This window comes from Patiria miniata, unplaced genomic scaffold, assembly GCF_015706575.1.
Source record: "Patiria miniata isolate m_02_andy unplaced genomic scaffold, ASM1570657v1 HiC_scaffold_3, whole genome shotgun sequence".
Classification (NCBI taxonomy): Eukaryota; Metazoa; Echinodermata; class Asteroidea; order Valvatida; family Asterinidae; genus Patiria; species Patiria miniata.
This window is the reverse complement of record NW_024037069.1, coordinates 18,702,032-18,724,395: the sequence shown is the minus strand read 5'-3', so window position 1 is coordinate 18,724,395 and position 22,364 is coordinate 18,702,032. Positions and strand designations below refer to the sequence as shown.

Sequence of the window (22,364 nt, the reverse complement as noted above, 5' to 3'; positions counted from 1 at the left end):
TACCAAATTTTTAAAATGATATAAATACAAACATACATATTCAGACAAAATTTGTAAAAATAAACAAAAATTAGAAAATGTTGCATCTACAATGGCGGTGGCCATCTCTTCAAAATCTCCAAGTTTAAATAGACCCGATTGAAAATGACATCACAATTTTCTTACGGGAGGTTGGTGGTTCGCGTCCCCACCTGGCTCCCACAGGAAAACGCACAAAAGCGTGACATCATATTAAAGTTACTTCGACGAAAGGTACTGGTTCCAAACTTAAGCATTCTTGATTCTGTTTTGTTCAAACTGCACCACAAAGTCTGCGTTGGCCTCCGCTATACTCTTCATCTGCTCATCCAGACCCTTGGACGATTTCAGATCCTGGGGAGAAAAATAAGATTAAATCCCAATTTTTTATTTTGCCTCAAACGCGCAAACTTGTAAGGGGTTAAATTTGTATTTTTATTAAATATGGGAAAAATTTAATTCTAAAAAAATTATATTGTTAAGGGTTAACATTGCATTTTGAAAATTGACAAAATCCGTTTTTGGGTTTTTTTTGCAATAATTCCAAACTGTAAGGGGTTAACCTTGCATTTTGCAACTGAAAGTTGGTCAAATGGTCAAAATTCAATTATCCTCAAAAAAATCACATTGTAAGGGGGTTAGGCCCAAAAAAAAAAGTCTCCGGTTTCTGGTATGCGCGCGCGTCGCTGTAGCCATGCGCATCGGCAAAATGAAAAAGGTTTTTTTTCAATGAAAGATGATGTCTCAAAACCGCCAAACTCACTGGTTTGACTGGAATTCTGCTGCTGCACAATTTTAACGTGTTTTTAGATTGGGTTATGGTCGAGAATAAGCTTTATGTGGCCTCTCTGGACTCCCATACATTTGCACTAAGTTTAGTCGGGCACCATTTACAGTCATCAGCCGACATTTGAAGCAAAAAAATCAGGTAAAAAAAAAAAAAAAAAACGCGTCGCCGCACCACTTTTTGGGCAAGCTCCATACCAGAAACCGGAGACTTTTTTTTTTTGGCCTTAACCTTGCATTTTTATTGAAAATGAACAAAATCCACTTTTGTTTTGTTTTTCGTAATTTTAGCATTTTTGTAATTTAAAGTTGAAATAATTTGATTTTTTTTCACAAAATTCACAGTTCTAAGAGGTTAAGCTTGCATAACTAGATTTTTCCAAAAATTCAAAAAAATTAATAATTTATGCAGTTTTTATTCTCAAAAATTCAAGTTTGTAAGGGGTTAATCTAGCAATTTTTTTAAACATAATTTGATTTTTCTCAAGTTCACAATTCTAAGGGGTCAACCTTAGATTTCTTAGGGCACAATTAGATTTCTCTCCAATATTCATAATTATCAGATGTTAACCTTGCATTTTTAATAAAATTTGACAAAATTCAATTTTCTCCAAAAGTAAAAAAAAGGAGGTGTTAACCTTCCTTTGTGATTAAAATTCGTCACAATTTCATATTTCTTAAAAAAAAATTAAATGGTATAGATCCAACCTTGCAGTAGCAACAAAATTTCACAATTTTTGGCAATTCAAAATAATATAGTGGGTCAGAGGGATCTTAAAAAGATCTTCAATGGGAGACTTTTGAGACGTTGGTGGCAGCAAACACACCGGTCCTTTTCCCATAGTTTGCGTCATATTGAGCATGCGCGCTTTGGTTTAAACAAGACATAAACAATTGAAAAGGACCCGTGTGTTTGCCGCCACCAACGTCTCAAAAGTCTCCCATTGAATTTAATGGGTACAATATGCAAACAAACACCGGGGCTGTTTGGCCTAACACAAGACAAATAAATTTGGCTGGTTCCCAGCCCGCCCATAATTTGCTAGAATTCAAAAGAAGGGGTGAAGAACCAGCCAAATAACATCCTTATTAATAACATCTCACATACCTTGACATACATCTCGGCCATTCTGTACAATCTCTCCATGCAAGCTTTGTAGCATTTGCTTTCCTTTGTGATCCCTCGGCCCGCAAGCGACTCTTTGACGACCTCTCGTAGTTTCTGCGTCAAACAAATACAAAAACATTCAACGTTGTTATATTATCGTAAAAATAATTTGTCACTTTGTTGCATGGCCTCGGTTAAAATTCCTTAAAACCGGAATTGAAAGTTGGTCATTCTTGGAAATTGAAAGACCGGAACGTTTGTGAAAGCTTTTCTGAGTGTACCCCAACACTTGTCCCCGTACCGCCCTAAACTGCCCTGCCTGTAACTCATCAGGGATTAAATATAATGTAGTATTTTGATATTGGAGTAAAGTTTTAAGACTTTGATTGGCTGAGGTGTAAATATTCTTACCATTCTTGTTTTTTCGGATCGCGACATCGTCCTTGATTTTGAGCTGGAAGTTGATGATGACTGACTAGACTCTTTGTTTGTCTTCGCTGAGAGTGGCTTTTCCTGCTGGGCCACACTTGGGGTTACTTTTTTGCGGGGTGATGTTCTTGTTGGAACCAATCTGAAATATTAATTTTACATAAAAAAAAATTAAAAACAAAGGAAAAAAAACCAAACAAACACAAACAAGAAACCACAAAAAGATTCCAAATAGAGCAGAACAAAGTTTTACAAAGATTTGTTATACTTTAACGTCTAATCCAAAATATGGTGTAATTATGCTCAAAGTTTCAATAAAGTTTCTACACACTTCGAAGTTATCTTCATCTGATTTCTAATGTCTCTTGGACTTGGTCAGAAGAACACATTAAGACATTTATGAAACTCTAGAGCACAAAAACTGACCCACACTATTCTGATACCTTTTCTTTGCTGGCGATACCGTCACTTCGCCCTTCCTCTTCAAGCCTCTGACAAGTGGTCTCCCGGGGCTTATCTTGTGGTTCCTCTCTAGCACCATCCTCCGACGTTTCTCTGCTGACCTTTGAAGCCTCATCAACCTTTGACCCTTGTCTGCTGCCCTCTGTCCCTTCTCAGCTGACCTTTGGGTCTTCTCAGCCGATCGCTGACCCCTGGCATTCTGCCTGTTCCTCTGAGGGTTACCTTTTGTTTCACTGGTGTCAGAAGTGGGATGAACAGTGTCAGAAGCGGGATCTGTGGTGGAGGTGGATGGCTGGGGGAGTGTCAGGGTCGCTGGTGAGGCTGCTTGATCTGAGGAACAGGTGGATGCCGTCTCGTATCGGATGTAACGCTGCTGCATCTTGGAGAAGCGAGTATCCATCTTCTGACTCTGCCCAGAATCTGAAAAGTACCTGGTGGAAAAAATTATCAGAACTTTAGTTCAGGACCATTAATGAATAGACATTTCGGCTCACAACCCATTTCTACTCTAACTTTGTTTGTAACAAACAGATCTGTGGTTATCAAGATTCTGATTACATGTCGCAGATGTTCACAGAGATTAAAGAAGCGAAAACAAAAATCTGAAGACTTACTGAATTCCTGCATGGGTGTATTTCTGGGCCTGTTCAAACGTTGCCTTCTTGAGGTCATCCCAGGACAAGCCAGGACAGTCATTCTGGGTGTTGACACCGTCGGCCCTGCTGGTCAATGCCATGGAGATGGGAGAGAGATCCTCTGTGCTCGGCAATCCGCTGGCTAGGAAATGCTTCAGGAATTCTTCTGCAGTAAGGGTGATAGCTAACCAAAGAAAACAACACAGAAGAATATTAAAACTTGACACATATTTGTTACTGGCATCTTTTGCAAGCTGATAACAGAATAACCAAGGTAATAACATTTCTGAAAGTTTAAATACATGCCCAGAAATTTCTAAGCCACAATCATATACATCATGAACATAAACAGACTCAAATCATGGCTGCTATGGTGTTGACTAAAAAGAAAAGGCTAATATCACCAAAATTTGTAACTTCTTCATAATCATTTCTGAAGGAAAACACCCACAGTTTAAAGGGAATGTACATCATTGGCTTTTGCTGTAATTTTCAGAAATGAACTATTTGGGGGGTTAGTATAATAGATCAAATATTGTTACACTGACATGTTTGAAGTTTTGTGTTCGAAAATGCTGGAAAAACCAAACAAAACAAAAAGATTCAAGTAGTCTGGTTCCCTGACTCCACTAAAGATGAAATAGATAAAAAAATACCAGGAAATTGTACGGTAAGGGAACCAGTCTAGCTGGCCTGCACCCGTTCATGAACATGGAACCAATAGCTAGCAAAACAAAATTTAGACTAAAAAAAGAAATGGTAAATTTGGAGCAGTAATTGACAAATAATTACTGTTTTTCCAACGGTGGTCGGCCGACCAGTGTTGGAAATGTATACAAATATACCATTTTCTTGAAAATGGCTTCACACCAGGTGCCATAATTTCACAGGATGCTTAAGCATGTCATTTACCAACATCCTAGTAAGGTATTTCGTAACAACTTGGTAGTTTTATTTTTCGATGTTTGCAAATGTTGTATTTTCCCTTTAAGGCAAATAGGCCAAGGCTTTAGTATGGAACAACAATGTCATGGGTTAATCAAGGTCACAGGTCAATCACGGTCGTAGGTCAAGCAAGGTCACACATTAATCAAGGTCACAGGTTAATCAGGGTAACAAGTCGCTCTAAGGCTACGTCCAAATTACTTTGGCTATGGCTAGAAATAACGCATTGGTCTATGGGAAGAGGCTGCAGCCGCTGCCATAGGCACGTGTGTAATTCCCAGTCGTAGCCAAGTACTTTGAACACGGCCTAAGTAACATGTAAATCATGATCACAGGTCAATAGGTCACAGGTCAATAGAGGTCACAGGTCAATAGAGGTCACATCAGCCAATGCTCACTGTTATCTGCAGGAGCAGGTACAGCCATCCCAGCAAGCATCATCTCGCCTGACTTGAAACGTTTGATTTTCCTCTCCAAAGCCTCGTGGTTCTGCAAAGCCAGTTTCTGCAGCCAGCCGGACGGGCTACAATCCAACTCTGTGTGGAAACCGTCCAAAGCGATTATTTGCATTAAACTCTGACCACTGGGCAAATTAATCTATTTCTTTTCTTTCTGGTAATGAAACCAAGGATTCCTCAAAAGCGCCCTAGGCACTGTAGCTCGCAAGCCTGACGAAACCTGTAGAGAGTAGACAATGAGAAGATATCACAGTTTGAGAGGTGGGAGGAAAAGCCCAGAAGAATATTCTGGGGAGAACCCACGGAATCAGGCAGGGACTGAAAACCCAATCCACATATTGGCCCGGGCGGGATTCGAACCCGGGTCACAGCGGTGGAAGGCGAGGAAAGTACCGCTACGCCAACCTGATTCCCCAATTAATAGTTAATGAGAGTTACTATCAACTTCAAGACAAACTAAGCGCTGAACTGCAAACTTCTGTAAGGTCATTTTTGGACACGAAATCTCCAACATCAAAACTACTGCCAATCACAAGAGTATTACACAAAATTCAATAATTTTATCATAACTTCTTTACCCGAGATGACATTTTCATTTCTCAAGTCCTCCTCAACATCGTTGTCATCATCCACTTTGTTTGTTTTTGAGAGTTCACCCATTTCTGCCATGGCAATGGAATAGACGGTTCCCATCAGCTGCTGTAATTCACCAATGGTCATGGCCGGTTCCCTGCCTTCTGACTTCCTCTCCTCTGTCAGGACAAATAGTTGTTTTAAAATTAATCAAAATTTTGACAGATAGATTTTGAATCCCTACCTAAGAAAAAAAAAATTTGGATTTCGTTACTGTACTTTAGACCTAAAAACCAAACATTTCTGCCTTTGCAACTGAGGAAGGCAAGCGTCATGACATGGCCAATATCACTTTCAATATTCTCAGTGTAAATATAAAAGAAAGAAAAAAGGTTTTCCGTCGAGTTAACAGAAAGGCAAAAACAGGCCTCTTTTGTATTTTTTTCATCAATGAAATTTTACCTGCAAGGAATGTGAACACGAATATTCACATACATGTCACATTTCCAACCTTCGACGTAAACATTTCAAAATTCAGGTTCTGCAAGGATTGAGACAAAACGTCTTCCAAGACTTACCCAGGAAAGCTTTGATCGCCTCAGCTTGAGCTAACTTGATGGTTTCCAGTAATGTCTGCACTTGATGACCTTCTAGGCTTGGGACTGTCTTCAGTGTCGTTCCAGCACCCAGGAGGTCTGGAAAATGTAATTGTTCACAGAAAACGTTCCGATTGGAAATCACAATGGCGAATGGAAAAAAAAAAAAAGTAAAGGGGCAAACCTGTGCTTACAGAAACAGAGTGCCCATCTCTCTTTCGTTAGCGATTGGGCCAGACTCATATGTTGCTGTGGGGGGATCGCCACACCTCCTCCACAGCGAATCTGTTACCTTCCCAGCATTGAATAATGCCGGTACCCATTTAACACCTGGGCTGAGAGGGATAATTGAGGTAAAGCACCTTACTCAGGGGCACAACACGCATGACCACGGAGGGGCTTGAACCCACAACCTAACGATCATGAATCCTGTGCTCCACCGCTAGATCACACGTGCCCACACACAAATGAAAAGATAAATGATATAAAAGTGATATGTCACTGAGAAAATTATAAGTAAAGTGAATTTATAATTAATGAGCAGGTTACCACTTCCAAAGACGAATGCACAAGCAACATAATGAACAAACAACTCAATGAAAATCCATGCACATTAAATGAAAAATCAAAACTATTAAAGAGTAAGTTAGTACGGCAGATAGGTGATGGGATTGTGCCGTTGATGATACAAGCATGGCATTTGGCACACAGTCAGAGTATGTCATGAGAAAGATATCTGGCTATAGGGCCATCGAAGATTAATTTGTCCTTTGAAAAAAATATAGGTAAAATAACAAGCAACGGCAGCCACTTTGAGAATTTTGACCTGTGATTAATTTGTGATTGACTTGCGATTGACTTGTGGTAGCTTTCATTTGACTGTTGATTGACTAAGTGTTTGATTTGTGATTGACATGTGATCAGCTGTTGGTTGACATGTGATCAGCTTGTGATTGACATGTGATAAGCTTGTGCTTGACTTGTGATGACATGACTACAACTCTTGAAATTTCCATTCAAACAAAATTGACGGATTGATCTCAAAATAACTAACCATCGAATGTGAGTGACTGTTGGTACTCTGCTAGCTGTGCATGCACGTCTCCGCTCAGATCACGAGGCGAGTACATGACCTGTGCTACGAGATCTTGACTGTGTTTTCCATCACAATGTACCAGAAGGTAGAAGAACTCCTGCGTCTCATGAAGATGCAAGTCTGGTACTGCTTCAGGAAAAAATAGAATAAGTAGTGAGGAAATTATTGTTACTTGCACTGGAGGGTCCCATCTTGAAATTGGATTTTGTTTCTTGCAATCTTTTATTAATAGCCTATCTGGTTCAATCATAAATACAATGTGAATTTTGCTCAGTTGACAGAACATAACAATAAGGGGAAAAATGCAAAATTTGTTCCATAGAAAGTTTTCAATTTTTAAATTTTTTACAATTTCTGCACTTCCCCCAGTACAGTCATTAAGCTTCTATATTTCAAGATTTTTTTGTAAACTGAAGAGACATCCTTACAAGTTTGAAATCCTTCTCGCATGACATGTACACATTATTCGGAATTGTTTGAAATTTTTCCAACACATTTCTTGTCCAAATGTTTTACCTTTCAAATCACCAGCACAAGTCTTGACATGTTCTTTCCAAGCCTTTGTACTGATCGGCCTGGCGTTGCGATTGGAGCGAGTGTTTGGCGTGAGTGTCCTACAGGGAAGTCTCATGATCACAGTCGAGTCGTGTGATTGGCTGATCTCCCTCAACCAATGCAAGAAGTGCTCGGATCTGGGCAGTCTGCTACTGGGTAGACAGTGTCTGGGTCAGGGGTTAAAAGTTAAGGTCAAACTACCAAATGAAAAGTGCAATTCTAAATTAAACATTTTGAATGCCCTGGTCCAGTGGTTACGGTTTCTTACTCATGTATGATGGTACGTGGGTTCGAAGCCTGCCAGGAACATGGTGTTTGTGCCCTTAGGCAATACACTTAACTACAATTGCCTCTCTCCACCCAGGTGTATAAATGGGTACCTGTGAGGGTAAAGGACCGAATGTGCGCTGATATCGGCTGCCGCGTGGTCTCGTGGTCTGATGAACGGGGGAATAATTGTATTTGCTTTGAGATTGTTGATATGATAGAAAGTGCTATATAAGCATTACAGTTTTTTTTTAAAGAAAATTGACCAGAAAATGATACCAAAGATTTCTGTAAATTGTTAGTTGAGAGCTATAAGGGTCCCAAAAAGTTCAGACCGAAAATCCTTATTTACAAAATTTGATTTAATTGTCAAATTAAGCACCAAAAAATAACAAAGTTGTAAAAAAAAATTGCATTGTCTGATATTTGTTCAATATTAATATTTTGTTCAGACTTAAAGATTGAGCCAAGAGTCTTAACTTAAAGCTCTCAATCAATGATATATTTATTACGGTCAGTGCTTTTTCCAATGGCCACTGTGCAAAATGGAATTTCATTGCAAAAACGGCTGGTTTATTGGAGGATAAATGACAAAAGGATACAATGAGAATTGTAATGGAGAAACAAATATGCTCGGAACATCTGCTCGACGGACGGAACAGACGACCTCTAATTGTCTTGAAAATGTAACAATCTGAAGAAAAAAAGAGAAACAACACTGAGGCCAGACATTTTTAATGAAAGTTAGGTTGCTTAGAAAAGATTTTTGAATTTATGGCTTACTCTCTACCCCTTATCAGAATATTACGTCCAAAATCCATCAAATACTGGGAGATTTTACTTGATTGGTGAGAGGTAAAAAAACATAGACAATGTAAGGAAATGAGCGTGTTGAATGGATTCTACCTTCTTGGCTGCATGTGATTTGGATGGCTTCCCTTGTGGGGACAAACAAGTGCTGGTGTCAGCCGATGTGGAAACCTGAATTGCTGAGTCGTCGTTGGGTCTTGAACTCAAGACTAATCCTGGAATGCAAAGAGATTTCTGTCCCTTAAAAAAAGAAAAAGAAGTACATTGGATTAAGAACTGACTTCAATGTAATTGACAAGTTGTGAAAGCAACTTCGAATATTATAAAGCCTCAGCTTTCAGTTAAAAACCCCAGATGTGACCCTTAAACTGCTTGACAGATTGGCTTTCAAAGTAGCTAAACAGTCCACTGAGAGCTTGTTTTCCATTAAAATTGCATCACACGTCCGCCATTTTGTTAAACGTTTTAAAACTTTTCGAGAGGAAATCTGACGACTCTTTGTTGAATATCAGATGACTATTTACTGTACGCTGAATAAGTAGTACATAAAACAGTCACCGAGTTGTGCTATAAATACATCTACAACGCGTCCCACTTACGACGTGTTTTGTGAAATGGATCGCAGGACGCGTCGCAGCTGCGACGCATTGTAGGGATACGACGTGTCGCAGCGCTGCAGTGCATTATGAGGAGTTTCATGAAATGGGGTGCAGGTCAGTTACTTGGAATGCTCCTTACTGCCACTGCATAAAACCTGAAATGCTCAAAGTTACCCCCTCGTAATCTGAAGTAGGATCATGATGGAGAGCAATACTGAGACACTGCGATAATAAATATAAAATCAAGCAGACAAACAAACAACCATCCATTTAAAGGACAAACAGACAAATAGGCAAACAAACAAACAAACATACTATTGACAAAGATTCAAGACATTGTCTAACCTTTCCATCTGCTAGCGTGACCTCACCCCGCCACGCCATACCCTGACCCACAGCCTCAGCAAACCAATCCCCACCCCTCACCACCCTCCCCTGCAGATGGTTCACCCATTCGTTCAGGGTATCGTTGAGGGGTTTGTCAGGGGTGGCGTCCTCACAGACTACGGTGAGGAGGCCTGCATGCCAGGAGCACAGTCGCTGCAGAGCTCCGTAGAGTGAAATGTGACTTGTGATTGGCACATCTGTACTGGTTGTAGTGAGCCATATGATGTCCAAATAATGCCCTGCAACAAAATGGAAAAAAAAATTGAAGAAAATATAAAAGAAAATGTTTCAATACTAAAACTAAACATTTCAAATACAAATTAATACAAATTAATGTAAATGTTTGAACTTACTGATGGAATCCTAAATTCAACTTTGTATTACTTTTGGTAGAATTTTCAAAGTTGAATGGAGCGGGGTTTGAACCTGCGACCTCCGGATTGCCGTTCCGGTGCTCTACCAACTGAGCTATCCCGCCTTTACTGTTTATTGCTTCTAAATTTTTAAAACCTCATATTTATACCATTTGTCTTTTTAAAACCAACAATATGGCACTTAAAAAAAATAATTCCTTTAATTACTATTTTGATGATTGAACCAGTACAGTCTAAGCACAAAAAAGTCAGTTAAAAAATAATCAGTGCATTTAAGAGTCCAGCTATTGGTTTTCTTACCAGTAAGAGGAAGTTTGTCTGCCAAGGCATGTATCGCTTCAGAAAATGCGACGTCAAGTCCACTGGGAAAGGACAATCACAGTGAAATTAATTTCAATGACGAGTTTTACTGAATATTCAATTGAAAATTTACCATTTTTGTTTATAATGCAGTGGCTATCGTTATGGCAGTCGACCATCTGGTTCCCTGACCTAATAGTATTCAACATCTTTGGCTCTTGGAACCAGACTATCAACTGAATGGTTCTTGGACTTTAGTTTCCCTTTTAAAATACTTCAATAAAAAGGACTATTTGTTTAAAAACATAAAATCAAACGAAACTAGACATATGTTTGTGGACAAACATAGGGTGTTTCGGCATTATGATTTTTTATTATACGTCCCTAACTATGCGCATGCATGAACATCAAATCTGTCAAAGTTAGCCGAAAATCGGCTAAAACGGTCACTGTGATGTGGCCAGATTTTGACCCCGGCAACACGTGCTCTGCAGGCTGACTGACATACGATGTACATGTATGTGCGTAATGTACATTGTACGTGTATGTACATATAGACGTTCTGTGCATGTTTTAAAGCAGAGGTATTGTCAACCTGAAGTTTTAAACGTGCGCAGGGCATGTCTGAGTTCGCTTATTGCCTCGAAGCTTTGAAATGTTTTAGACCTACCCTTAAATCGACAATTAAAGTAAAAAATAACATAAAAACTGCCATGGTTAATTTTTCAGGAATTTTCAAATGAAAAAGGGTCTTTTTATTATAAATTCCGGTCTGATGACTTCATTCGCCTAAAACTTCGCACACGTCTTAAGTATGTAAAATATGTAGCAGCAATTTAAGCCATTTGCGAGTTAAATTTGAATGAAATCTGGAACGCTGACTAAATCCAACGCTTTGCACGTTTTAACTTTGCATTCTCCAGACCAAAGAGACTGTTACTATATCGCGTGATTCGGGGCAAGCCTTATTCTAGCAATCCCCAGCTCAGCACTGGCATGGTCTGGTGTCTTTGTGCCATTCTCACCCATTGTGAACAATGTATTGATGCTGAGCGTTTCTTACGTAACTATGCAAGAGCTTGCCCTGAATCATGTGATGAGCAACAGTGTATTTGGTCTGGAGAATTCAAAGTTAAAATGTGCCAAGCATTCTGAGCAAGTCAGTGTACCAAATGAGGTAATTTACAATTGTATGTGAAATGCGATGTATCGGAGGTAAACAGTCATTTTTATAGCCTAGATACGTGACAGTTTTAGACCAATGAATTTACAGTATCAAGACACAATATGACAAATTAATTTCTGATAGAAATTAATGGTATCAAGTAAATTTGCAATATGTCTGAGCTTGAAGTCTGGGTAAGAAATATTAACGACAGTCCTAGCTGGAGTGTCTGGGAGTAGTAATTCTAGAGAATTTTGAAGTTCTATCTTTAGATTGCATTGCAATACATTGTGCATGTATATTATGCCAATGTATTGTGATGAGTCCCCAAACCACTCACAGACTACGCATCGCGTAGCCTGGCAGCAGTTAAGCGGCACTCAATCACCCTCAGCCGCCACCACCAAGGCCAGAGACCAACAGCAATTGCCAATCTCAACCTCAAGCAGTATTGCCCAAGACCAGATACACGCAAATATACCTGGATTTCCATAGATAACATAAGTGCAGGATTAATTGACCATATCTCAAATTATTACTTCAACGTCACAGCTGCATTTTTTTTCAGATTCATCTTGCCGACAAAGTCAGCACTGAAGTCCGGGTAAACAATCAGAATCCCCCTGAAGACAAGTTTTTCTTCACATTTATAACTACTGCCGTCTCCCAAAGAAAACATTTGATGGAAAACGGGAATTTTTTGGCACTAAAAACTATCGCTTTGCTGCAGGTAGTTCTGCCACGCCTACTGACTCAGGTACATACAGAATACATAATGAATAATTGCCATTGGCAGTGAGACAGATTCGTTCATGTGTATAATCATTTATAAGGCCAACAAAAAAAAATAGTCGGTCTCTTGTCAGACCAAAGTTCCGGAATTGACGTGGCGACACTTTTTTTTGTGGCTTTTTTTTTTTTTTCAAGCTTGTATTGTACAGACAAGGTGGGTACTATTTTGCTTTTTTTGTCCTCATTATACATTGGTGTCCTCCATAATTTGCCTTGGTGCCCTTTATCATTTGCCTTGTTGTAGCTTCCGTGTTAATTTGAAGGAAAAAAAAGGTTGATGCGCATGATTAAAATCGACGCGCGCGCTGACCAGAGACCAAGTATTTTTTTTTTTGGGCCTTATAGATGATTAGAATTGTTATGATAAGAATTATTCATATGACCTGTATGTACCTGGGTCAGTAGGCGTGGCAGAACTACCTGCAGCCAAGCGATAGTTTTTAGTGCCAAAAAAATCCCGGGCCATATACATTTTGAAGCAGTTTGGACAAACATGTCCTTTGTCCCATAATAATTGTTCGGAGAGAACAGGTCTCTGGCATAATATATTACAGACACCACTGTTATTGTGAAGTAAAAGCTTGTGAAGTCGGTGTGCATTTACGGGTTGTATGGGAACCGGGTACCCAATTGAAAAAAAGCCATTGGTACCTGGGTAATGACCCGCTAAAGAAACCCAATCCTAAAATTCAAATCTTGGAAGCTGCTGTTAAGATTGTTCATAAAGGTTCGCATGATACTACTACCACGGCCACATTGCTGCGTCAGCACAGCAAGATACAAGTGTGTACAGTAAGCTTTATCATTGCTTATAGCTTTAGGCCAAAAAAAGTCTCCAGTTTTTGGTATGGAGCTTGCCCAAAAAGTGGTGCGGAGACCTGACTTTTTGGGGGTTTTTTTTACCGTTTTTTTTTTTTCAAATGTCAGCTGATGACTGCAAATAGTGCCTGACTAATCTTAGTGCAAATATATGGGAGTCCAGAGAGGCCACATAAAGCTTATTCTCGATCGTAACCCCATCTAAAAACACGATAAAATTGTGCAGCAGCAGGATTCCAGTCCAACCAGTGAGTTTGGCGGCTTTGAGACATCATCTTTCGTTGAAAAAATACTTTTTCATTTTGCTGACGCGCATGGCTACGGTGACGCGCACGCATACCAGAAACTGGAGACTTTTTTTTTTTGGCCTTACGGTGTAAATTGCAACTTTTGCGTGCGTGGTAAACATGAAATGTGTTTTGGTTTGCCATGCAGCCTGGCTTTCATCTAGAAAATTCCCCACAAATGACAAACAAAACCTTTCTTTTTTATTGTCGGAGAAGTCACTTAGTAGTAATTTGTAAAGTTGGGTACGGATACTCGATCCCATAATCTGGAACGGGTTCCAATCCTGACATCAGCGGTCTGGTACCCAGAACGGTTCCTGGTTGTGATGTACAGCCCTTAAAAATTGTCAGCAACCTTTTTTTTGGGGGGGGGGGGATGACTGAAAAAAATCTGCGAGAACACATGTAGTACGCTCAGCGCCTACTCAAGTGCTCTGCTTCTCTCGGGAGTAAATAAATGTCATGTCTCACATCACAGCAGTCAACAATTGTTTTGTTACATCTTGCCATCAACTTTAAAGATAAATGTTGTGACTTACTGTACAAGAAATAAACAAAATCACGGTTTTGTACCTTTGATAACTGCTGTAAAGTTATGCTTGGACAAAGATTGGTGCAAAAGAATTACTGGCAAAGAGTCAAACATGCCCTTTGAAAATCGACAATTTTTTAAAATTTCTGTGTACAAAGTCAAAAATTAAATATTCAAAATTCTATAATAAATTAGTCGATGACGTCACCGTGACGTCAATCTTCGGGGCACATCTTCAGATGCTGGTCTAAGTGTGTGCCAAGTATAAAGTCAATCGGATTGATTTTAGAGCCCAAAGTGTAAAAACGTGTACAAATGCTACATGAGGAATGGCTGAAAAAGAAGGAAAAAACCAAAAAAACAAAAAAAACTAGAAATGTGTTTGTGTACAAACACAAGCTGTTTCGGATATTTGAAATACTCTGTGCACGTGACGAACAATCAGTGACGTCACTGTAAATGTCATCTATATAACAGCACATTATAATACGTACATGTCAAGTTAAACCAAATCCAACATTATAGTTCAGTAGATATAGGCCTATAAAAGAATAAAATGCCCCTTTAAGGGACGTCATATGACATTTGATGATGATGTCACTTCAATTTTCATCTATAAACCATCCCTGTGAATGTGCATACCAAGTTTTAATCCAATCGGACTTGTACTTTCGAAGTTAAAGCGATTCGAAGAAATGCTAATTTAATGTCACGTCACGTGACACATGATGACGTCATCGTTATGAACTCATTGGGGACCACCTTAGGCTGCTGGTCTTACTAGTGTCTGACAATCAATCAGACACACATGTATAAAAAGTGAAAAAGTGAAAAAGTGTATCAGTTTGAAGAAAATGTGTACAAAACCAATAGGGAAACAATGCATCTTTAATGTAATGTAACCTGACACCTCATGATGCCACGATGACGACTTTCTTCTAAGACCATCTGTGGGTGGTAGTCTAAGTGTGTTCCAAGTCTAACATGGATCGCATTTACGAAAGTGCCAAAGTAGAGTGTTTTAAAACGTGTACAAACTCTATGGGGAAAATGCATCTTTAATGTGACGTAACCTGAAACCTGATGACGTCACGATGACGACTTTCTTCTATGACTATCTATGGGTAGTGGTCTAAGTGTGTACCAAGTATAAAGTCCATCGAATTTACGAAAGTGCCAAAGTGGAGCGTTTTAAAACATGTACTAAACCAAAGGGGAAAATGTGCATCTTTAATGTGAAGTAACGTGACACCTGATGACGTCACGATCACAAATTTCTTCTAGGACCATCTGTGGGTGATGGTCTAAGTGTGTATTAAGTGTAACGTCGAATGGATGCACGAAAGTGCCAAAATGGAGCGTTTTAAAATGTGTACAAACCCTATGGGGAAAAATGCATCTTTAATGTGGCGTAACCCGACACCTGCTAAAAAAAAAACAATAAAAGAAAAAAATAAAAATCTTAACGAAAACAAAGGCTGTTTCGGCAAAAGTGCCGAAACAGCCAACTATGAAAAGAAGGGGGAAAAAGGAAAACAAGTTTGGCACAGTGCAGATTTGATCCCGAGACCTTCGGCGCAGTGGTTGAGCATTTAACCAATCGAGCTGCCAAAGCACTCTGTTTGGAAGGGCAGTTATAAATGTAACATAGATTCGCAATGGTGTTTTTACAATGCTGTAACGATAGCAGATGAAAATTGTGTTACGGCCGACGTAACGATAGCCACTACCTTTTTAAAATCAACTTTTTTGGATAGATTACTGGGCCAATTTCACGGGCTGCTAATTTGAGCCCGTCAGTTGACTGTAATTCCTTATAACAATAGTATCATCTCTGAGAATGGGTTTAATTATAAAATTGCTACTTATATTTGGGCATTTTATAACTCACCCTGTGTTAATCTCATCAGTTTCCCTCTTGTCCGAATTGTCCTGCCCTTCTGGCAAACCATCAACTCTGCCAGACGCCCTCCTGCCATTTGTAGAGGCGGAGCCTGTATGCAAATCATCTACTGTCAGCCAATCAGCATCTGTGTTTTGGCAGGAGGCGGGATCCACGATGGCAAAGCGGTGTCTTCTTTGTGGAATGCTGAGCTTATCTGAAAAGATAAGAAAAGTGAAATACAGATTATTGTTATCCAGTCTGTTTATTATCTTTGAAAAAAACAAACATTTTCTGGAGTTATTTGTAGTACAGCTTTTAAATGATTCTCAATACGCCCCAACATAGCATCAACCCAAGTATAGTTTGAACGATCCCAATTATACTTATAGTAGGGTTTGTCCCAACTATAGTTGGGGCAATTGCAATAGTTGGGGTGCAACATTCTTACCACTTTTATGGTTGATTTGTGAAAGGTTTGTGAAGACTTCTTGCAGGAATGAACTTGAAGATTCACGAGTAGCACCTGCCAGTAAAATTAAAAATATAACATTTCTGTAATAACTCATAATTAGTTAAGTTTTATATATACGTATTTTTAACTAAGTTTTATATATATGTATTTTTAACTTGAAGTGCTTTATTTCTTCTTTTTTGTTCAATCTAAATTTTATTGTTTAGTCACGAGGGCCTGACCAAGTGCAAACTTCGGCTTTATTGTAAGAATGATGTTTGGGAAAATATATCAAATCAAACATCATTTGAAACAAAAGTAAAAATGTGGGAATATCTAGAGAGCTTGCATAAAGCGCTATAGCGCCCTCACACAACGCAAGTCCTCTACCGCTCTTTATGTGCACCATTCTGCATGCTCATTTTCAGTTCAGGTGCGGTGCTTGACAAAGAAGTAATTTCTTTTGGGGGGGGGCAGCATAGACAATTCACCGGTCATGGAAAAAGTGATAGTTGAGGGGGGGGGCCCTAGACATCATTTGACGACACCATTTGACGACACCATTTGACGACGTCATTTGACAGGGAGGGGGAGGGGGGGGGGGGCAATGTACCAAACATTCATATACATATTTATGTGTAAAAGATTGACTTGTGCACAAAATCTTTGAGAGTCAAGAAAATTTTCTAATTACGGGGCCTATTTTCTAACAAAATTGGAAACGTTTTTCAGTCTCAGATTCCTGTCTTTTCTAAATTTATGCAATGACTGATCTACATGATATAGGCCCTATGAAAAAAAAAGTGGCGTCAGGTTTTTATAGCTCCATGGGTTGGGGGGGGGGGACAAAGGGGAAGGTCAAGGAAGACGAAGTAAGGCCAAGGGAGGGCAAATCTCCCCCCCCCCCCAACCATGCCAAAAAAAAAACTTAAACTAGTCATATAACTATACTAGTTACAAGCAAAGAAGGCAATATTGCTCACCACAAACATCTTCAAATGTTAAAAGGATAACATATCTCTCTGAATTCGCGCACAAATCGCCAAAAGAAGGGCGTAAGTGGCACTTTTTGGAAGGCATGTTCAACAACACTCAACACAACAACAGTGTTCAACTTTCTGTTTTCAAAGTAGACACTATTTTTGCGCAATACCGCCCTCTCTTGGTCAAAAGTTGTAGAGAACGTGACGTCACCTCGGTCTCTTTCACGCCGACCCCAAATCATGGTAAAGCATGGTCGACAATTTGCCCCGAATTTTGTGCGATTGTAGCGGAAATGTTTTTGTTGCCGTATCTTATTTCTTATGTACAGGAACCTAAAAAGACATAGTAGTGGTAGAACTGTGACTGAAAATCTGTATGTTCGAATTAAGAGGTGTATTTTGGTACGTTTTTTTAGTGGCCGAAACAGTGGGGAAAAATTGCATGCAAATGCCTGTAGTACTTTGCCCAGTTTCCGGACGGATATTTGCATAGGCTTTGCATACATACATTTTACACTTTTATAAAATGACATTATTTAACCACGAATGACATTTTTGGTAATTGTGTAGTTTAGACACCCTTCAATATAAGAGAACAAAAAGACACTGTTATGTTCCGAGTGCCATGAGGGTCAAAAAGGTAAGAAAGGCACATTTTATTACACAAAAGTCACAAAATTACTAGCATGACTAGTCCGAGTAACTTGGACCCAAGTAATCGCCTTATTAACATTCGGAAATGGTTTAGCGATAGTAGGGTCCAAGCTTAACCGCATCAGTCGGTAGACACAACTTTGTCCTTGACCCAAAACCCAACATTGCCCAACAAAAATATCAGATTTCACCTACTCCTAGAACTATGAGGCTCCGCGTGAGCGGAGCCTCATAGATGTAGAAGCCCGCAAAATTGTCTGCAGCACAAAACACTAATAAAGTACAAAAACGTCCATCAAAATGCAGACATTTCACACAGAACCGCTGCACAGTTTGCCCCTATAGTCCGTACTTTACCTCTTGACATACTCACGTATCATGGGCAGAACTAACATAGGTGGATTCTGTCGGTTTTTAGGCCAAAATGATGAAAAATATGCCCTTTCCGCACTGAGCCAAACGAACACTTGAAACGTGCATGCATATGATCGAGCGATGATTTTCGGTTCGCTCGGAGCGCGCCGCGGGGGGTACGGTACAGGCGAAATGATAGTATGTGCATGCGTACAAGTGCATGTACCGTACCCGCCGCGGCGCGCTCCGAGCGAACCGAAAATCATCGCTCGATCATATGTGTGCACGTTTCAAGTGTTCGGTTGGCTCAGTGCGGAAAGGGCATATTTTTCATCATTTTGGCCTAAAAACCGACAGAATCCACCTATGTTAGTTCTGCCCATGATACGTGAGTATGTCAAGAGGTAAAGTACGGAGTATAGGGGCAAACTATAGGGGCAAAGTTTCTATGGCAGTAGTTTGAATTCAGCAGAGGAAGAAATCTGAAGTTATATGCATTTGTCTGTTTATTAAATGTTCAAAACTTCAAATATTGGTCAATCAGAATGAAGATTTCAGGTTCATGCCTCCAACACTGACCAATCACGATCCTTGAAAAAAAAAATCAACATTATTTTTTAATTTTATAAGTTTAAAATCTGACATATATTTCCAAATTATATTTCGTATATTCTATGCATTAATAGGTGAAGTGGGTAACAGATTTTTTTTGGGGGGGGGGGGAAGTACTCAAGAAAAAAATAATTCAAAGTTTGACTGGTCACTGTAAAGTTTTGTTTATAAACTACAATGCTTGTTTTTTCATCCACACCCGTGATATAATTCATCATAACAGATGTTGATGTGTTTTCTTGGTTGTGTTGCAGGTTTTTGAACGTTTTGTGGAGATCGGCCGCGTGGCCTTTGTGGCCGTTGGCAGGAACAGGGGCAAGCTATGCGCCATCGTTGACGTTATCGACCAGAAAAGGGTAAAGATTTGGCAAGAATTACCTTAACCTAACTCCCCAGCATGATTTACTAGGAACCATACCCTTCCTGACAAATTCCAACACCATATGGAAAACTGCACCCACCTATTTCTGACTTGGTTTTTCTGGAGGTGTGCCAACCTAATGTAAAAGACTGTGTACTGTACCCATCCTGACAGATTCCTACAAAACATGCCGTTGGGGTTTGATGGGTTGAGTTCTATTAGGGTTAAGGTTACTGATAAACTGACTATAGGGCAGTGTGGTACTACTTCAGCTGATAAAAACATCTTTTCATTAGCACGTGTGTTTCATACGTGTTACCACTCAGCACCCCAGACTCAAGAACCGTTCATTTTTATGAAAACGGGTCTGGGAACAAGATTTCAGAAGTTCCTGGATGTCCGCGCCAATCTATTTGTAAACAAGACCATTTACATTTCCCGTAGTAAATATGTTTTCAAGTTTCATTTGTCGCGGTTTTTTTTCTAAACATAAAAGAGTTACCGCATGTTGATGTTTGTGTACCTCATTTCAGGCGCTAGTGGATGGCCCGTGCACCCGTTTCCCTCGTCAGCAGATTCGTCTGAAGAAGCTTCACCTGACGGCCTTCAAGATCCGCATCCCGCACTCCGCCCGCACCGGCACGGTCCGCAACGCTTGGGAGAAGGCCGAGATTGACAAGAAGTGGCGTGCCACCACGTGGGCCAGAAAGCTGGATGCCAAGAAGAGAGTAAGTGGAAGGGAACCGTGGAAGGGTTCCATCGCCCCCTTTTCAAAACACTTTTGACACTGTAATAAGCCAGTTCGGTATTTCAACTGCGCATAGGCACAATGATAAAGGTCATGGGTCATTCAGGTTAGATGAACGTTTAGAAGGCGCATGAACACGGGTGCAGGAGGCTTGCATGTAAATTACCAGCAAAATGGGCGTGCGCGTATCATTGCGTAACATCACGTCAGCGATGTTATCCCGAATGACCTCGGGTCATTGAAATACAGAACCAGCTTATTGTGTGCAGCATTGAATATGACCAGCCCTGTAGTGTAATCAGGTGTTGCTTTTCGGTTTGGTTGAGCAGGCCTAGCAGAAATTGTCACAAAAGCTACTTGCAATCTGTGGCAAACCCCATCACATTCTAAAAATGCAGATTGAAACTCCCCTCCTCCAGGAAAAGAGTTGCAAACCTTTGTACAAGTAGTTAACTTGAAAGCGCCATGGAATACTCAAATATTTTAAAATTTGAAAGTATTGCTCGGCATATTTTGTCTCAAATCATGCGATAAACATCTTATATATAACAGGCATGCAACTTTTCCTCAGATCAGCTGATTTCCTCTTTTTCATTTCCCATGTGTGCCATTGAAAATAGAAAAACACTGTACAAAGTCTTGGAAAGATGTGAATTTCCTCTTTTTTTGTGACTTCCCAGTTGCATGCCTGATATAAGTATGTAAAAGTTAATATTAAATTTGTTTCTTAACCTTTTTCTCTATTTTTTGGTAACCTTTCCAGAAAGCCAACATGACAGATTTTGACCGTTACAAGCTCATGATCGCCAAGAAAAAGGTATGTCACTGGCAGTCTATCATTTTTTTAGACAATTATTTAGGATAGTTAAGGTGCTGTTGAACAAATTTGTTGTGTTTAGGCTTGTACTACAAGAGGGGCAAAATTATCTTTCTCTCGGTCTTAAAAAAGGCAGAAATATTTTGCAAATCAGATATATATTCGGCTAAGATTTGTTCACTTATTGTTTACATATGTCCCATCCAGGTATGGCTATTGTCATATTGTCTTTGTGGTTTATAATTGCTGGGGCTGAAGGGTTCGCCTGATTTCTTTTGACGGGCCGATTTGCTGACTGACTGAATTATTGACTGATTGGGTCACAGAATAATAATAATAATACCAAATTCTTATATAGCGCACGTATCTACCAACAATTAGGTACTCAAGGCGCTGGAAATTTTGTCTATTATTAGAGACAGGTAAATGAAGTACATGAGAACCATTATGTAGCACCTTTATAAGGTTTACAAGGTGCTGCAGCACATTAAGCAGCCACTGCCAGAAACACCGGGGCAAACCCCTTCTCTTAGCAATAAGTGTTACTGGGTTCTTTAACGTGCATTACACAACACACGGGACCTACGGCTTAACGTCCCATCCGAAGGACGAAGCAATAATGGTAAAGTGCCTTGCTCAAGAGCACAAGCACCATGTTCCCACGGACAGGATTGGAACCCATGTACCACGGCACACGAGTCGAACACCGTAACCATTGGACCACAGCACCCCACAGAATACAGATAATGACTGAGGTTTTCATGTCCAGCTTGACTAGAAAAACCTAGTCTTCGTTTTTTCTCTTGTTAATCTCTTTTCTTTTTCCCATTTCACACTTTTTTTTCTGCAGAGGACTCGCATCATCAACGGTGAGGTGAACAAGCTGAAGAAAGCGAAGAAGGCCGCAGCCGCTGCTAAATAGATGCAGTCCTCAATCGTCAAGAACATCAGTCACTCAAAACCTCATACACGTTACAACCCTTCAAAACCGTGATTAGTTACAAACTGTCACCGGTCAAAATCTTTCGATTTGTATAAAGATTGAGACGAGCTACCAAATATCCCATAGTGGTGTAAAATCGTTGGCCCAGTGCGGGTCTGTTTGAGTAATAAATGAAACGGTGAAGAAATCACAGCTTTGGAATGTTTCCCTGTTGGTCTTGATTTCAGTCTGAGCCATTGTTTCCCCACTTGTGTTTTTCCTCTCCGAGTTCAGCCTTTAAAACAATGCAAGATATTTAAGAGGGTCCAAAGAACTGAAACACTATTTTTGGGTGAAATAATGACCAGCTGTCTCCCCACTTTCTACGAACAGAATTTAGGACCTTCATTCAAACATCATTCATTGGATGCTTATAGGCTTGAATCTCAGTTTGGTGGGGCTCAGTATTTTGTTTTCCCTTGCTTCAAAATCAGTCTTAATTTTAAACGGGCTGAAACAGTGTGATTACATGTATTACAAATTTCTAAACAGTGGGATGGTTTTTGGAGCAAGGGGGGTGTTGA

General features: G+C 39.8%; 2 protein-coding genes across 3 annotated transcripts; one reads left to right on the top strand and one right to left on the bottom strand.

Annotated features, from left to right (window-relative positions):
* Positions 1–162: 162 nt before the first annotated feature.
* Positions 163–17,466, bottom strand: LOC119737213 (mdm2-binding protein-like). The gene is made up of 17 exons (XM_038211399.1): positions 17,313–17,466; positions 16,327–16,401; positions 15,885–16,092; positions 10,399–10,460; positions 9,683–9,963; positions 8,835–8,978; positions 8,531–8,622; positions 7,623–7,828; positions 7,065–7,232; positions 5,993–6,109; positions 5,420–5,593; positions 4,782–4,919; positions 3,418–3,622; positions 2,785–3,234; positions 2,324–2,483; positions 1,913–2,026; positions 163–372 (listed from the first exon to the last, which is right to left on the bottom strand). The coding sequence occupies exons 1-17, from the start codon at positions 17,407–17,409 to the stop codon at positions 268–270; spliced, it is 2,796 nt and encodes a 931-aa protein (XP_038067327.1). The 5' UTR covers positions 17,410–17,466; the 3' UTR covers positions 163–267.
* On the top strand, positions 17,466–21,993 carry LOC119737212 (60S ribosomal protein L14-like). Of its 2 annotated transcripts, none has more exons than XM_038211397.1 (5): positions 17,466–17,555; positions 19,187–19,288; positions 19,827–20,021; positions 20,805–20,858; positions 21,709–21,993. In XM_038211397.1, exons 1-5 carry the CDS (start codon positions 17,553–17,555, stop codon positions 21,778–21,780), a joined length of 426 nt encoding a protein of 141 aa, XP_038067325.1. In that variant the 5' UTR covers positions 17,466–17,552; the 3' UTR covers positions 21,781–21,993. The 2 variants fall into 2 exon arrangements, with proteins under 2 accessions (XP_038067325.1, XP_038067324.1); XM_038211396.1 differs by lacking the exon at positions 17,466–17,555 and adding an exon at positions 17,619–17,714.
* The last annotated feature ends 371 nt before the right edge of the window (positions 21,994–22,364 follow it).